Here is an 18029-nt window from a genome sequence, read left to right as displayed (position 1 = left end):
AACATTTTTTAAAGAAAACCTTTTAAAAACTTGAAATAATGATATAGATGTATACACTTACAGCGATAATAATATGTTATTATCTTTTACTTTTACACGTCATGTTTTAGAGTCATTAAGTTTTTGCCTTGTTTTATTTTCAATGATTCTGTGGTATGACATGAATTTTTTAGAATTCATATTAGGAAAAGTGCTTTTTGACATTTTAATTCAGTTGTATAGCATGTACATTACTAAAGCAGGTTATGCATGCCAACTCCCCAAAATAATTTTGTTACCTGAAATATATAGTATACATACTTTACCACAGATTGAAGAGATGAAGTTAAATATTAGCAAGTATTCTTTACATAAAACATCTTTTTACTGATGCTCTTCACTTTCCAGCATCAGACAGATGAGGGTAATGAGGTAAAAACAGTTTAAGTCATTTTACTCAAGAGTAAAAACACATTTTTCATAATTTCATGTGATAAAAAAATCTAGGTTACACTTTATTTTAAGGTGACGTGGTTACACTGTACTTAAATAAGTATTGAGTGATATTAATTAACTACATGTACTACTATAGAGTTACGGTTAGGGTAAGGGTTTGGTTTAGGGTTAGTAATTATGCATAATTTATAGTAAGTACACGTTGTAATGTGTAAGTGTAACTACATCACCTTAAAATATGTATTGTAGATAGACAGTCTGTGTGTGTGTGTGTGTGTGTGTGCGTGTGTGTGTGTGTGTGTGCATGTGTATATATATATATATATATATATATATATATATATATATATATATATATTATTGGTTTTTGTTACAGGTATAGGTTCAGGCTTACAGTAATTAATAGCTTGATGGGCATCTTGACGTTTCCTTCAGATACACATTGAGTGAATGGTCCTGTCTTGTTTGTAAAACATCCACCATTGTGATAGACACTTAAGGGAATGTGCTCATGAAATGTTCAGTCTTTGTGGCATGTTTGGTGTGTAATTGAAGTTAGCAAAAATCAATAGCTTTAAGTTAACAAAAAATCCCTCGTCTTTTTCTTGCAGCCAGTATTTGAGGGGGATGAGGAGGAGGTAAATTGTGTTGAGCTGTATATTATTCAGCACACTTAATGTGTATCTGTTCAGGTGCAGTCATACTTAATGCTGTGCTTTGCTGTGATTGGACAATTTTTGGTTTGACCATTTTATATGTTCATAAATTGTGAATGATTATGAATTAGCTGCCATAATGATATATTGAAATTTCAAAGATAGATACATTGGTCTAGACAAAACAGAAGATAATGTTAAAAACGGCATGAATGTTTCTTAAAAAAAAAAAAAAACTGGTTAAACTCATTAAAATGTGCATCCAGATCATTCCATATAATAATAATAATAAACATTGTGACTGCAATCTACATTTTGCACACTAAACACTGCATAACTTGTTAGAGTTGAAGTGCAGATCTCATGTAATGCTTACATTATTCTCTTTCTGTCTGTTCTCTAGAACGGCGAGTTTGAGTTTACTGCTTGTTCAAGATCTTGAGGAGGCCGTCCTGCTACCTGTCACTTTATGACCTTATCATCCATCCAGTTTTTTTATTTTTAGCAGACGAACAGTAGATTTTCCTCACTTAGACAATTATACTCTTAAAGGGGTCGTGTGATGCTATTTTAAAAGTTTATGATTTTAATTATTGGGTGTAATAGAATAGGTTAACATGCTTTAATATTCAAAAAACTATTTTTTTTCACATTATTGCAGCTCCTTCATTCCCAGTCTGTCTCTTCAAAACGTTAGGAAGCTGTCCTCTGTAAAATGTGCTATGCACAAGCAAACTTTTGGGTTGTACTGATTAACCTCTGAAAGCAAAACACACGGCATCTCTGCGACATGACGATAACGCTTCAATTCACCGAAGCCTCATCTTCTAACTTTGCGCTTTGTAACTTTGCAGATCGTATAGATGTACAAACAGATACATTACACACTAAAGAAAAACATTTAAAAGCATCATATGACCTCTTTAAAACATAAGAGCACAAGCCATAATGTTTTAGATCTGTCCCTCTAAATCAGTAAGCAATCAGATATGAATGTATGTGACGTTGACAGTAAAACAATCATAAATACTGTTTATGTTCAAGCACACATAACTCCTACTTGGTACTGTAACTCCTGATGTCAAACAATATGCAATCATTGGAATATTATATATTTATTGTTTAGATTTCAAATGAATTTAGATATTTGAGGCTGTCAGGACTAATGGCTGTAATGTCTTCATCCAGTGTTGTTCATGTGTTCACATGTTCATCAGATTCAGTATCACCTCAGTGCTGTCATCTTTATATGAATGTACTTTAATAGCAAATACAATTTTAATCTCAGTGAAGAGTAAGGATGGTTTTACAAACTGTATTTACAGAGAAGTAAACCAAACAAATTGTCTGATGTTTCAGAAATGTTTAGTTGTCTGTTAAAACTAAAATAACCAATTGCCCTGTGAGTGACCACAATGAAAACAATGTTCGTATACCAAAATGTAGTGAACCGTCCTGTTCTTTAGTTTTTTTCTTCAGTAAATCTGTGTTTTGTATTCATTAGAGCCATTGTTGAATTTTAGTTCACCTCAGTGAAAGTTCCAATCAAATTGTTTTATTGGTCCATTTTTAAATTGTTGTTGCAATAAAAATACAAAACCATGTATGGTTATGCTATTTAAAACATGCAAATGAACATGCCTGCCTGTAATTTTCTTGTTCTTTGTAATGTGTCATTATGATCAAATACAGTAATAAATATGTTTTGTTGCCAAATTGTGAAATGAAATTTTCCTGTGCAAAGAGAAAATGACAACAGTGTTCAACAAACCTTTTCTATTCTGGTTCGGATGGGTCGAACAGCTTGCAGCTGTTAGTGTTGAGCAGTGTGGTCTTACAAACTCAGATCTTTGATTAAAACGAACAAGTGAAACAGAGATATAAAGTAGCCTTCTCCAATTGCTAGCCACTCCGAAATTGCCTACCCTACCTTTAAAAGTTTTCCACATGGCCTAGAAAGTTTCCCAATATATACAACAAACCTGAAAATTAACTAAAGCATACAATTCACTTTTAAATGATTAAAACGATTTCTGAAGGATCAAATGACACTGAAGACTGGATTAATTGTGCTGAAAATTCAGCTTTGCCATCAAAGGAAAAAATGAAATATATTAAAGTCCCCGTGAACCGGAAGTTGCAAACGACTTTTCTCCAGTGTTGTGACGTATTTCCCAGTGAAACGGAATATTGAACAGAGGGCAGGGTTTTACTCTAGCGCTCCTCCTCTCCATCTCTGCTCATAACAGACTAACGGTTTGAGGGGAGTGGTTAAGCGTTTCCCAAACCAATTCCTCAAACCTACGTCATCAGGGAAGGTCCTCCAAAGCAGAGGGGAGGGGCATTTTCAGATTTTGATTAAAGATTACGAAGCCAAAAAAATTTTTTGTGTGGATTGACTTGCATGGATGAATTGTTCACCACAAAACGATCAATTTAGGCAAACAAAGTAAATATGGTCAATTTTGATTTCATGTGGACTTTAAAGTAGGAAACATACAAGTAATAATAAGTATATTAAAAATAATAGCAGTGATTTTTACTGTATATTCAGTAAGACGTTGTTAAAGGTGGATCAAAGACCGAGCGCCACAACACACTTGTAGCCAATCAGAAGTAGGGGGCGTGTCCACTCATAATGGGGAGGAGAGAGAGTGAGCAAGAGGGAGATTTGATTTTGAAGAAAGACTGTTGAAAGAGAGATGGCTGAGAGACATTACAAAAGAGAAAAGGTCAGAGGTATATCACTGAAAAAATAAGGGTTTTGTCAGGGATCAGGGTTTTAGGACCTATTATTTAGAAAAGCTTTCCAGTGCTGGAGAGACCAAAGCGGGAAGGCCTGAAAGCGGACGCTGACTGAGGTCGTGTTGTTTCTGCTCCATCGGTGAGTAACATTTCATGGTTTTGCTGTGTTTCACAAAACCAAGACATGCTTTTGTTGTAATGTTAGTTGTATAGTAACAGGTCAGTTTGGAGTGTTGTTTGTCTGGAGCTGCTGTGCTGCTGGCGACTAACAACCAACTCTTGCGTGTTTACTATTGTGTAGTTAAAGTTACTGTATCAATGTTCATTTGTACGTTAGTTCCTTGTCACTTGTCAGTGGACAAGTATTTTACCCAAGGGATAGTTCACTCACAGATGAAAATTCATTGATTACTTCCTCTCATGTTGTTCCAAACCCATAAGACTTTCGTTCATCTATAGAACACAAATGAAGATCTTTTTTTGATGAAATCTGAGATATCTGTCCCTCCTTTGACAGCTAAGTTACACAACTACCACACAAGAGGTCGTAAAACTAATCCTTATGAATTGAGCAGTTTAGTCCAAAATTTTCTGAAGAGGCAGATTGAATGTAGGATTTTATTATTCACATATAAGCATTCATCAACTCATATCAGTTGTGGTAAAGGGTTGTGTTTGCTTGACGTGCGAGAACCAATGAGGTTCATTCTTGTGTTTGAGCTTCTCTTTATGTTTGCTGATGAATGTTTATATGTGAATAAAAGACTAAATTAAATCTGTTGAAAATATAAAGTGAGCTAGTTTCTTAAGAGAATTTTGACTAAACCACTCATTTAATATGGATTAGCTTTATAATCTCTTCACGAACTTTTGAAGCGTCAACGTGGTAGTTGTGTAGCTGTCTATGGAGGGGCAGAAATCGCTAAAATTTCATTAAAAACATCTTAATCTGTGTTTCGAAGATGAACGAAAGTCTTGTGGGTTTGGAATGACATGAGAGTGAGTAAATTATGACAGAATTTTCATATAGGTGAACTAGCCTAACCATTTAACACTATTGGGCACCTGTGGGGGATTTTGTAGAGACTCGTTGAGCAACACTTCCCATTAAACATCATTCAGGACACTTAAGGAGATCGTCTTCAAGGAACAGAATGTGAAAATTTTATAAACATAGATGTGAAGATTTTATATAGTCATTAATTTTTCAAATTGAAGAAGTCAATCTGTTGTAAAAATGTTAGGCTAATTTATAATGCATTACCTAATGTTAATGAATTGTAAATTGTTACTACTTTATATTATTAATGTTATAAAAAGGATTAACGTTTTGGGGAGTTTCCACATCAGATGACTGACTAAAGTGATCAAATGACTAATAATCAAACATGATTTATTTTGTGAATGACATGTCAGACAACACACTGTCTCATTCATAGCCATAGCAACATTGTTTGGTAAATGGTACACTGACATTTAAGCACACTGTATGTTTTTCTTATGGCACCCTTTCATTAAAATGATCACAAACATATGTTTGGGCTCCTCTGAGGGGAGGCTGCTTTGAACAGTTGGGGCTCTTGTGCGTGTGTGTGTGTGTGTGTGTTGGGCTGTTTTCACCCCTGCTGTTCTATTGATCCACTGAACAAGGCCTGGGCTGCACCCTCCTCCATGTCTTTATTCACTGGGAGGGATTTCTGTTTAAAAAAAGGAGAGATTAAAGAAATCTTTTCAACAAGCTTTAAGCAGCCACATGACACTATTAGCTCATCTGTGCACCTTACAAGGGTGGCCCAATGTAACGGCACTTTGGGGGCCACATGAATATTTATGCGCTTTTAGGATAAGCCGTCTGTTTTTAATTAGAACATGGAGGTCATGGAAATCTGGCCACTACTTGTGCTTAAATGGGGAAAATCCCCCAGTAACCCCCACTGACACGATGCACATCCAGAAAAATCTGAATTTCACATCTTTACAACATTTGCTCATCTTTTCCCTCGCTCTCTAAAGACAGTAATTGTCGTGTCTGCACTTTGCCTTTCACTTAAGGGGACGTCCCGCTGCTCAGGCAGACGAGGCCCTGAAATGGATTAAACCCTCCCTCATGCCTTACCTTTTTTATGTGTGAATCTGAAGTTCATCCATTTCCCATTGTCTACAAACATGTCCATTTGAAAAGAATTTAGTTTTTTTGTTTGTTTTAATTGGCTTAACTTGTGTTGCTTGACTTTTGAAGGAAATATCAAACGTGTGTTTACTGCAAATGGTTCTCATTTTGTAATTTTCTTTCTTTTGCTCACCTCAGACGATCTAAACTGGACCAGAAGGTTGTACGTTTTTCAGAGAACTGCTCGACTCCACCAACATTATCCCAAATGACTGGTCAACTATTGGAAAAGACATTGAGGTTCACTTTTGACATTGGCACTAATAACAGAATATGAATCTGTTCTCTTAAGATTCAAAATATATATATTTTTTTATATTTACATTTTAGATATTAAGGCAAGATACAACCAGCAAAACCATTGTTTTTTCATGCACTGGTCAATTTTGAGCTTTTTTGCATTCATAACTTGTCTTCTTTCAGACTAGCAGAAAGAAAACATCCAAAATAGACATTTAAGTGTTTATTTTACTACACTTCTTTCACTCTTTTTGCATATGGAGATTTCAAGTACAAAACATTGTTTAAAGGCTGTTACATACATGTTTAAAAAAAACCTTGTGTTTGCAGAAAAAGCTATCAGGAATCCGATGACTTTGTCGTCCTGCATGGCACAGAGCACATTATCCAGTGTTTAACAAAACAAGCAGTTTTTACATGGTATACTTGTAGGTTTTAAAGTAGGTACAGTAAATGATTTATATACTGTAATAATTCTGGGTTTAAGACTTTTCATAGCAGCAGCCAAAATTGTGTGTTGTTGTCTTTTTATGTGGCCATCTTTGAGATGAGGAGTGATGGGAAGGTTAACCTCTTGGTGGCGCTGTTGATCGCAGGACAGTTTGTCATCCCTGAGGTGAGAGCCTTATGTTCACAGAGATGTTTTTGTGGCATTTGCAAGTGCAGTATGTGCATGATACAGGCAAATATTTGTCTTTTTTTTTTTTTTTTGCATAGCGCATACATTTTTACCGAACACTTTATTCAGTGCTGTACAAAAGAAAAACACATCACATTATTTACACAAAAATCTTGAACTTGTGCAACAAGCATGTAAATTCGTGAAACAAGTCCGTACAAGTTAATTCGGCCCATGCTAAGGTGTTCTAATGAAAGCTGACAACTGAATCTGAGGGAAATTATGACGTGCAATAAAGGACATGTACAATTATGAAACAAACTTTGGACAAGAAAAGCCCTCTCACTATTTGTCACCAAAGTGGATTCTGGAAGTTTTAAAGCATTCGTCTGACAGAACCTGCAGCCTTTAGCCAATGCTGTCGATGCAGTGATTCAGTTCTTCCATTTATGCACTATTGCAATCAGAAATCTGTCTAAGCTACTAATGCTCCTAGGTCTACAGAAATGCAAAAATACGTTTGTTGGATGCTTATAATAACTGAGCATAAAGAGCAACAATTCATTGTTGGGCAGTTTAACTACCTTTTTAATGAACCTTTCTTATGTTTATTTTATTATTTAGCCTATGTAATTATATATAATATGCAGTATAGGTGTTTCAACTGATAACCACTTTTTAAGTTATTTATTTATTGCTGTTCACTTAACCCTCAAGCGTCCTTCATATAGCAGCCCTTTGGGCACGAAGGTCTCAGGTGTGATCCCAATTTATTGTATTTTTATAAATGTCATATCACTATCTTCGTGTACTCTAAATGCACCATATATATATATTATGATATTGTATTTAATATTTTTTAAACCTCAGTAAAAATATTAGTTCCAGTAAGTTCAGACAGCCAAAACCATGGTTACTTCTGGTGATATATGTTGGTATAAAAATAGCAACAAAAAGGGTTAGCCACTAGTGTCATAATTGACTCTTATAAAATTGTCTTTTTAACACTTGTTTAACTTTTTGTCAATTTAAACTTTATCTCATAATTATAACATAATAATCTCATTATTGTTACTTTTTTTTAAATATCAAAAAAGCATGATTTTTTTCTGAAATTTGCTTCCATACTATGATAAAAAACGAATGTTTTTTTGGATGAAATACAGAATGTCACACTGCAGGACACCGTTGCCACTGTTTGTGATTTAATGTCAACTCCCCCATTACTGATGTAATTGTTTTATTATTATTATTATTATTATTATTTATTTTGTGTGTGTGTGTGGTGAAATTCACTGTCAGTACACAAATGAACCACAATGTGGGTCTCTTCAAGGGATTGCTGCTGATACAGTAAAACAGTGTGATACTGCCACATATTTTTGTCAAATATTATTTATCTTGAGTGAAAAACCGGTGAGTGGAAATCTGCTACATATCATGAGAGTTTAATTCACACGCAGACGTTCCGCTTTTTGAGCACTTCATAGATTTGCTGCAGTGTATTATTTAGTCAGATGCTGTTATTTGGTCTGTATGTAATGAGACCGAGTTATGGAGCATGTCTAATTCTTTACAAAAAAGCCAGGAGTTGGCATTAGGGTTTACGCCACCTCTGTTAAGAGCAGCATGGGGGAAGGAGCAGGTATTTACTACCTCAATCTGGCTCTTTTGCCATGCGGTGCCTCCCATTTTTTTATCTTCTTTTATGACCTCAGTTTTTATGGCAGATCCTTCAAATACGCTTCTGTTTTTATGATTCCACTTCACATTCATTTATAGTCCTCCTAACCCTAATACTCTTGCAACACTGCAATGGAAATATGGGGTTATATTAAATAAATCATTTAATTGGGGTTATATGCTCTTTTTGGTTGTTACAGTAGCGTACAATTTGAAAAGACACAAACAAATTGTAGATATTTACCATTACCACACAAAGAAAGTTGCATGGATATGTTGTAAATGACCTCCTATTAGATGCCTGTAGGTGCTGACTAAAGTTTCAGTATTTATTCACAGCTACCTATTGCATTATATGCCATTTCTGTAGTTTAGTGAACTATTATTGGCTTAGTTGGCTTAACTTGTAGGCTAGCTATCAAGTAGATATATCCTCGATTTGATCTTAAACCACAGGACCTGTCTACAATGTCTCTGAAATGTCCTTGAGCGTGCGGATGTTTGGTAGCAGCTCCAGATGTGCTGTAGCAGGCGTGGGGTCCACCAGGGCTTTAATTTAATCTTCAGCGTCGTTAATTCTTTTCTCAGTGGGACTATTGGGCCACACACACCCTCAAGTATAACAATGTGGCGATGTGATGGGCTAGTCATCCCAGTGGGACACTTCACAAGAAAGTGTAAAATTAAAACATTAAAAAGCTTGTGGTGTCTGTTAATAGATGGATCTTACATGTTTCTCCACAAGTCAGCATGAAATTAAAATAGACCCCCCCACTTATTATCATTGACAAATAAGAGTGTCCATTAAAGGACAATATATATATATATATATATATATAAATTTTTTTTTTTTTGATTTTTTTGATTATTTTATATATGTATGTATGTATGAGAATATATATATATATATATATATATATATATATATATATATATATACAATTTTCTGTACATCATCATGGGTAATGTAGTTTTTCACCACGAATGCTGTTAAACACGATTATTTAAAACATAAGATTAAATAATTCAGGCTGACAGCTTTAGCAGAAACAAGTACCATGGATTAACTTCATTACTCACAATAGGGCTGTCTTTAAATGTTTACAAGTTAACGTTCAAAATGATTGGATTTCTTCCGGAACCCGACTGTTGCACTTTATTGCTGTGATCTCATGTGACTGAAAGATTGTCCCGCCCTCTCCCCAAAACACATAGTCAGTGAAGAGATGTCGCAAGAGGAAGAGGAAGATATTTTGGTTAAAGATTGCGAGGTCACATGAATTTAAAAAAAATGGAGGGGGTAATTTTGGAGATATGGTAATGCCCCAAATGGCCGCACTGACCTGCTGGATGAGATCCATACAGTGAGGGTTTAGAGGCCATACAGGGAATGATGAGCATTTGTGGTAACATACCATACAACCAGAACATGCCTATGCAATGACTGTACTATATAACTCTTTGTTAAAGATGTTTGCTCTCAGGGTGATTCTTCAAATTTCCTTACAACACAAACTGTCAGGCAGGTTGGACCATCTGGCATACAGCCACTTCCTCCAAAAACAAATATTCTAATACCTGTTTTAGTCAAGTTTTTAGACCTGTTTTGACAATCATTTTAAAGGACACATCACACATTCTTTAAAGCAACTCCACGTCTTAAATCTTTACATTGGTAAAAAAATATTATATTATAGTAGATAGTAGTTCACTGTTGAGATGTCTGTCCTTCTTTATTTGTATAGCCATAGATAGGACTGATTGCCTTAATCCTGTACAATTATGTTGTAGATTTGAGTTTCCGTCACAGTGATTATTTCAAGGTTCTGACGAGCAATTTATTCTACATGTGAAGCAAAGCTGAATTTTCATTATCATTAATCAATTTTCATTATCTTCAGTGTCACAGGATCCTTTAGAAATAATTCTAATATGCTGATTTGGAAGCTCAAGAAACATTTATTATTATCAATGTTGAAAAGAGTTGTGCTGCTTAGAAACTGTGATTGTCATGGTTGGTTGCAGCAATGAGGGTGTGAGACTGGATCTAATCGCAGCAGTCACTTTATTTAACAATACGAACAAAATAACAAACATGCAGGAGAACAGAATAAACGCACAAGTAACACAACCAACTTAACATAGACAAGAGTGGACAAAGAAACAAGTGAAAATGTGGGATATCAATACAGACCCAGGGTAATGTTTACATGACAACGACACTAAAAACGTTATGTTTTTCACATACAGACGACAACGTTGTCAAAATAATCCCTGTCCACATGGATCCGCGAAAACTACTAAAAACGCTGTATTATCCATACCAGGCCAGTAGTTGGCGATGTCACTTTGTAAAGAAACACTACACGCCTAAAAACTGAACACGTAATATGCATGCGTATGTCATCACCGTTTTCATAAATCCTCGTTTTTGTAGTTTACACGGAGACGATAATGGTATCGTTTTCAAAAACTTGCACTTTGAATCCCTTTTCAAAAGTTTGCGTTTTCAGGACCCCTGTTGTGTAAATGAAAGGCCAAAATGCATAAAATGTTTTACGTTTTTAGTTGAAAACGGTGTTGTTTTGTAAACAGTCCCTTATGCCTCATTTACTCAGTCAGTAAAATGTGACCCAATTTTGCTCATATGTGACACAGATTTAATGTGTAAACAAGAAAAAAATGCATGCATTCAGATATTTCGAGTTTCAGGCCTCATTCATATGTGGAAATAAATCAGATATAAATCAGATATGTGCCAATGCGACTATCATGTAAACAGGCAGATCGGATTTTCTGAGGCATTAGGCTACGTCTCCACGGTTTAATGACGAGAGAAACCCCGACGCGCATCTGCAAAGGGACGGATGGCCCAACAAAACGTTGTGTCGTCGTAGGAGAGGAATGTGGACAAACGTTAAAACAACATATCAAAGGTTGGCTTGCTCATCCTAAAATTTCGGACCCACTGCTCCTCGTTAAAGCCAATATTTAAACACAATATGCTCCCACCAGTCCTGAGATCTCTCGCACACAATAACTGAAGCATATGCGCAGGCTGCAATGTTGGCACTTTTCGTCCTCCTCCGCCTCATAATCATGGTGATGTTTTGGCGAACTTTGCATATATCGCAGAGCTAGCATCAAGCATATTTCGCGTTCATCCATCTGTGCAAGAGAATTTAACCTTTTAAGCATGTGCGATGTTTCAGATAGTATGGTAAGTGTAAACACATGAATCGAATATGGGTCACAGTTAAAAAAACGTCTAAACGGACGGTCAAAAAAATCGGATAAAGGTAACAAATCAGAATTGGGCATCAATACCTGCAGTGTAAACGAGGCCTTAGTGAAGGGAAAAAACAAGGAACAGGTGAGGTTAATCAATTAACAAATGAGAAACCATGGAAACAAATGGAACATACCTAGAAACCATGACAACTAATGGAAAGGAAACAAGAATTAACACAGGTAAACCAGAAACCTCATGTGACAGTGATCTTTTTTTTCTTCAGGACACTATGATGAATAGAAATTTGTACTGATATATATATATATTTTATTATAGGGCACTCATTTGAGCATGGCAGATTATGATGGCCGCACTCCGCTCCACAGCACACATCAGGGAGCATCTGTTGAGTAATGGGGCCACCGTCTATGCCAAAGATCGCTTTCGTCACTTCTCAATGGCGTTCACCTCAGGTAAGGCTGGATGGATTAGTGTTGGACCTTATGCATTAGAATGTTGTGTTGTGTATGTAACTGAATGCTGTAACTGCATATTATGTCGTTGTTTCGCCTAGCTAGTGCACGGGTGTGGAGATGTGTATGGGCATGTTGTATAACAGGTGTTTTTCATGTAACACAATTCTTTCCTTTACTCAAACTAAAACTTTTTATGTAATTAATTTTTTAAGTTTAGTTTTAAATATTTCTCCACAAGTCTAAAATCAATTTTAGTAAAATGTTAATTTTGTACACCAAATAATTAAATGCCTTTACCTTGACAAATATAAACCTTTTTCTAAACAATATGAAACCGACATGAATGTAAAGATTATACTTGACACATATATTTTTATTTTTACTTTATTGCCTTGATAGTTTCTTTAAAGCTCCTGCTGTGAGTAGCATTCCTGTTAAAATGTGTAATCCATGTGTAATAAAAATGTATAGTTATTGAACCTTATGGGTAAACCAGATTTCACCAAGTACATCATGTTCCTGGATGAACATCTTTGTTGATCCTGGAACATCCAATCAGATTTGAGTGACATGTTTATGTCAAGTTACAGTTTATGTCAAGTTTAGGCTTAAAACCAGGGTGTGTATACATCAGTGTTATTCACCAATCATTTCCCTAGAAGTTATGGGTAGGGTTGAGTTAGGAGTAGGGATATGACCAAATTTTCAGACATGATTGTTGGTCCAGGATAAAAAAAATATGTTGATCCAGGAACATGTCTTAATTGGCAAAATCACAGTGTCATGTTAACCGTAGCAATTAATCTTAAGGGAAATATTAACAATTAATTGTTACAAGTTATAATTTGCTACATAGTTAACCTATTGAAGGGCTGTGCTTAGTTTCTATTAAAGTCACGTAGCCATGACTCTTAGTCATAAAAAAAAAAAAAAAAAAAAAAAAAAAAAAAAAAACCTTTAAATTGTAGTTTTGCACATCCCTGTTATCTAAAGAATGACAAACTCAAAGATTCTTTGCAATTCAGATAAAAAACTTCAATCAGATTAGTAGTATTTTACAGATCATCAAAACCTGCTCTTCCTGTAATGGGCATTTTCCTGTGTTCTTCATCAGCTTTCTAGCTCTCGACTGCTATCCAGATGACACAGTACAACAGCGTGGCATACACGGCAATTACAAATCTCTCCTGAATGCATATTAAGTCTATGTCTGGCCTAATTCCTCAGACTGATAATAAGAATTTATCTTAATGACCATGTTGCAATCTGTCGAGCAAAGCAAATTATGGCACAACACAAGAAAGTAGGATAAAATCTCCCCCTCAAATTCTCTATGGACCATCAACAGCCTTTAAACGTCTCATTCGGTCTGTCTCTGTGGAGCAATGCATGATCAGAACTACATGTGGTGTCAACCTCATTAAGACAGTTTAAGAACGAGGCATTAATAAAATCATGTCGAGAGACAGATTGGGATTCAAGTGACTATAAATGCTTAATTAGATTAATCATGAGGTAGATCGTGTAGAGTATATATTATTGCCTTATTTTGTGTTCAAAGCCATTAAAGAACCCGAAAAGAAAATCCCCTGAAAAGTCTGTTTGTGGTTCAGGTCTCAAAATACGCGTTCTGCTGCTCGAGTCATGAAGGCTATATCTAGTCATCAATGGAACGCGTGTCTTTTCTGTTTGCCGTGCAAGTCCAGACATGTCGCCCCTTTTTAAAAACAATGACAGGTTCAACTGACCTGGGAGCAACACTTAGTCTCGCTCTGAGTCATTGGAACCTGATGGAAAACACTTTTTTTTAAATGCAGTGACACAGGGTGACACTTCCTGTGGGTATTGTCTGGGCGTACAAGAAATGTTTGGATCTGTGACCTTTTTTTTATTGAAGATGATAAAATAACAAGGATAAATCTGAAAAAAAATGCAACAAGAGAAAGAAAGGTGTGTTTTCTAAACCAGCCCTACCTGATTCAAGTTTCATGTTTGGCAGATACTCTGACTAGTGAAGAGAAACAGAACGAACTGGAAGGGTGACTGTCACCAGATTTGTCAGAGCTCGGCTGGGAAGGGCCAAACTGAGGTCTGAAGTACCTGAAATAGATTAGGGAACAACTACACCCTGATACTATCTAAGACTGCTGCATTATTTCATATTAGCACAAACTAAGTGCCACTCCTAGTCATATTACTTAGATTAATAAGACTACTTAAGGTTTAATGTGTGGTCTTTGCTAATGACCTTTCTATGCTATTAGACTTTAATCTGGTGGACAATAAAATCAAATCCAATAGACATACTCACATTGAAGGAGGGATCCAAACCATCTTGAGGGTGGGCTTTTTTAAATTTGGGCTAGTAAGCAACAACCTATATCACCATAGCAAACAACTCCAAGTATACAATGGCAATTGCTTAGTTACATGCATATTCCTTTTAAAAATGTAAAAAAAAAAAAATATTTTCACTGTACTGAAATATATAGGGTTCTAATCAAGCCTGTATAACCAATGACATCAAGAGTTCAGTCCCATTGTACATTTCAAGTCACGCTTCAGTATTCTCTTAATTGCCGACTACACCTCTGCTCCGCACCCTTATCCTATGGCGGGTGTTGAAATGGCACTTAAACGCAATTAAAAGGATTTCTCAGGTGTCCATGCTTGTCCCTGTGTGTCTAGACTTCTGCTGCCAGTGTGCAATGGGCAACAATTCATTAAAACCTGAGCGTTATCTGCTCTAGCAATGTTTATTAGTTGTTTTACTGAGTCAAGTATAATTAGAACAAGTATTACTGTTAAGGATTTTAGCAATCACTAACTACTAAATTTAAGTCATTTACTCACTCTCATGACGATCCAAACCCATAAGACTTTCGTTCGCATCTTTTTCGTCAACACTTGACCCACTAACACTTACTATTTGTGTGCTGTGCTAGACTAGTCACAGCACTTACATATTGTTGCCATATTGTTAAGTTTGATTGCTTCTTTTGTTCTCCTTATTTGTAAGTCGCTTTGGATAAAAGCGTCTGCTAAATCATTGAGTGTAAATGTAATGAGACCTGAGAGATTTGTGTCTCTGCATTTAAAGTAAAACTTCAAAAAATTCATGTAGACTTTGTAAAAGTACTCCATATAAATAAATTGAATCCAAGTCCATTTACCATATTGGATGTGCTCTATGTATGTGCACTGATCAATGTTTAATGTGAATAAAAGCCTTGATTAAATCTGTTCATCATATGAAGCGATTGTGTCTTCAAGAACTTTTTGAAGCGTGGAAGTTTTGGTGGAATGGACTTTGAATGGAGGAACAGAAATCTCTCAGGTGTCATTAAAAATATCTTCAGTTGTGTTTCAAAGATTAACTAAATACTTTTGTGTTTGGAACGGCATGAAGGTGAGTAATTGATGATAATTTTGGGTGAACTATCCCTTTAAACATCAGAACATATCAGGTCGTGTGCTATTTGCACTATGGACATGAGTGATATCAAATCATATGGCTTGTTGAGGTGAGGTTTCACAATCAACATATTTAAAACTTCAAAATTAGTCATAATACAACATTGGTTTCAGGTTTTTGAGGGATTTTCAAATTCCAGTTAATTTTGATCCAGATTAAACTTTTTGAAACACTGTAGACTAGAATATCATGTCCCAAAAAGAGACGTGGTGGCAACTTTTGTATGATCAAGCACCACTGACATTTTCTTTATATATTGTAAAAATGATTGCACAGATTGAATTAAATAGATGGTACAGTGCCGTAGACCAATCGTAAGACTTTCTATAGTTCATTTCTCTTTCTGTATGTCACATTTCTATGCCTGCATGCATAAGGATGTTGTGGAGGTGCTGAGGAAAACTGAAGCTCACCTCTCGTGATGAATTGCAGGAGACTGGAACTGAGCTGTGCTGGTCTTTTCTTTTCTCTCTCTTTCACAGAAACACACATTTCTTCGTACCCTGGCCTCTTCTTCATTCACTCAGGTCTGACCAGTCATTCAGGGACTTTCGTGAACTTTTAAAATGCTCCCAAACAACATTACATTGAAACAGCAAAGATATTTCTGGAATCTGGCTGTAAACATGACAAGAGTCTTGTGGCCTATCAAACCTTCTGTCAGAATGTCACCAAAGATCTGTAGAGCATTCATGGTTGAACTGTGTCGTCAAAGCAAACAGTGGTCAGATATCAGTTTGATAAAAAAGCAAGAATGCTCAAAGGGTATTATTAATAATAATTATATTAAACAATTTACCACCAAATACTGTACTGAACAAACTGCTGTTTAAATTGACAAGTGACATCAATTGAATCAACTCAGCGACTTCGAACATGGCTCATCCAGTCAGGATTTAGAGTCTGAATGATCCGTTTTATAAAACAAGATTGCAGTCATCACAACCATGTCTGGATATGATGGAACGATGCTTGTTGAAGTGTTAGAAACATAACCATATCTAAAACAACCCATTCCTGCTATGCCATTTCATTCATAAAGGTGTGTCTTCTGTGTTGGCAAAACAAATGTCAAATATGTATGTTAGGATATTCAAAATGTTGCTTCCTGTAATCTTTAATGAACTGGCCTCTCTCATATTTAGGCAATATAGACTTTAAACACAAGGAGGTTTCCTGAAAGCTGCTTAGTGACCAACTCACATAGGCTTACAATCACACAATTTATTTATCAATGAGAACATAAATAAAATATAATAAAAAAGATAAAGATAAAAATGTTCAGACTTATCTTGATTTCATATAACACCCCCAAACTGCCTTAATTCTTCATGGCACAGATTCATCAAGGTGTTGGAAACATTCCTCAGAGATTTTGGTCCATATTGACATGAGAGCATCACACAGTTGCTGCAGATTTGTCGGCTGCACATCCATGATGCGAATCTCCTGTTTCTCCACATCCTAAATGTGCTCTATTGGATTGAGATCTGGAGACTGGAGGCCGTTTAAGTTTAGTGAACTCATTGACGTGTTCAAGAAACCAGTTTGTGATGATTTAAGTTCTGTGATATCGTGCTGGAAGTAGCCATCAGAAGATGGAAACAATGGTCATAAAGAGATGGACGTGGTCAGCAACAATACTGCTTTAGTGTTAAAACAAAGTGTGCCAAGAAAATATCCCCCACACACCAATTTCACCATTGAGACAAGGCAGGATGGATCTATGCTTTCCATGCTTTTATACACACACACACACACACACAGAAACTAAAACTATGTAGATACATACATATATAGTATATAGTTTTAGTTTCTTTGGAGAAATTATACCGTAGTTTCAAATACAAATACACATTAATAAATAAATAACCCTTCAACTGCATGTGACCACACTTGTTTTTTTCTGTCTGTTCTCTAGAACGGCAAGTTTATCGAGTTTACTGCTTGTCCAACAAGATCTTGAAGAGGGCCGTCCTGCTTGCTGTCACTTCCTGCCGTTATTGTCCATCCAGTTTCTCATTTTTAGCAATCATACAAACTGTATACTTATACTTTTAAGGGAATTTTATTGTACAATATGATAATGTATTGTTTTTTTGTGTGTTTTTTTTCTGGGAAAGTGATGATCAGTGCTATCAACTTGATGTTAATGTATTTTAAAAATATATATATATTATATTGTATTTTTAAATGCTTTACATTTTTATTAAAAACATTTTTATTTATTATAAAACTTACAGTATTTAAAAATTTACAGCATTTTCCATAGTAATGACAGTGAAGCGTATTGATGTC

The 18029-nt window shown here is 35.6% G+C and overlaps 1 protein-coding gene and 1 long non-coding RNA gene across 6 annotated transcripts in view; both read left to right on the top strand.

Moving 5' to 3' along the window:
• The window catches only part of aspg (asparaginase homolog), a 39106-nt gene extending 36299 nt beyond the window's left edge, over nt 1-2807 (top strand). For 2 of the 5 annotated variants that reach the window (XM_079852966.1, XM_079852965.1), the window contains 3 exons: nt 388-411; nt 1047-1073; nt 1495-2807. In XM_079852966.1, coding sequence (XP_079709092.1) covers nt 388-411; nt 1047-1073; nt 1495-1533 — 90 coding nt within the window. In that variant the 3' untranslated portion in view covers nt 1534-2807. The remainder of the gene's footprint in view (nt 1-387; nt 412-1046; nt 1074-1494) is intronic. The other 3 variants (XM_079852969.1, XM_079852968.1, XM_079852967.1) reach the window with 2 other exon arrangements.
• A 3826-nt stretch (nt 2808-6633) lies between these two features.
• On the top strand, nt 6634-17740 carry LOC307147894. Its single transcript, XR_013819381.1, has 3 exons — nt 6634-6862; nt 12117-12253; nt 17653-17740. It is a non-coding gene; the product is annotated as an uncharacterized lncRNA (long non-coding RNA).
• The last annotated feature ends 289 nt before the right edge of the window (nt 17741-18029 follow it).

The sequence above is a fragment of the Squalius cephalus genome (genome assembly GCF_949319135.1).
Source record: "Squalius cephalus genome assembly, chromosome: 20".
NCBI classification, from domain to species: domain Eukaryota; kingdom Metazoa; phylum Chordata; class Actinopteri; order Cypriniformes; family Leuciscidae; genus Squalius; species Squalius cephalus.
This window is presented reverse-complemented; position numbering and strand designations above follow the sequence as displayed.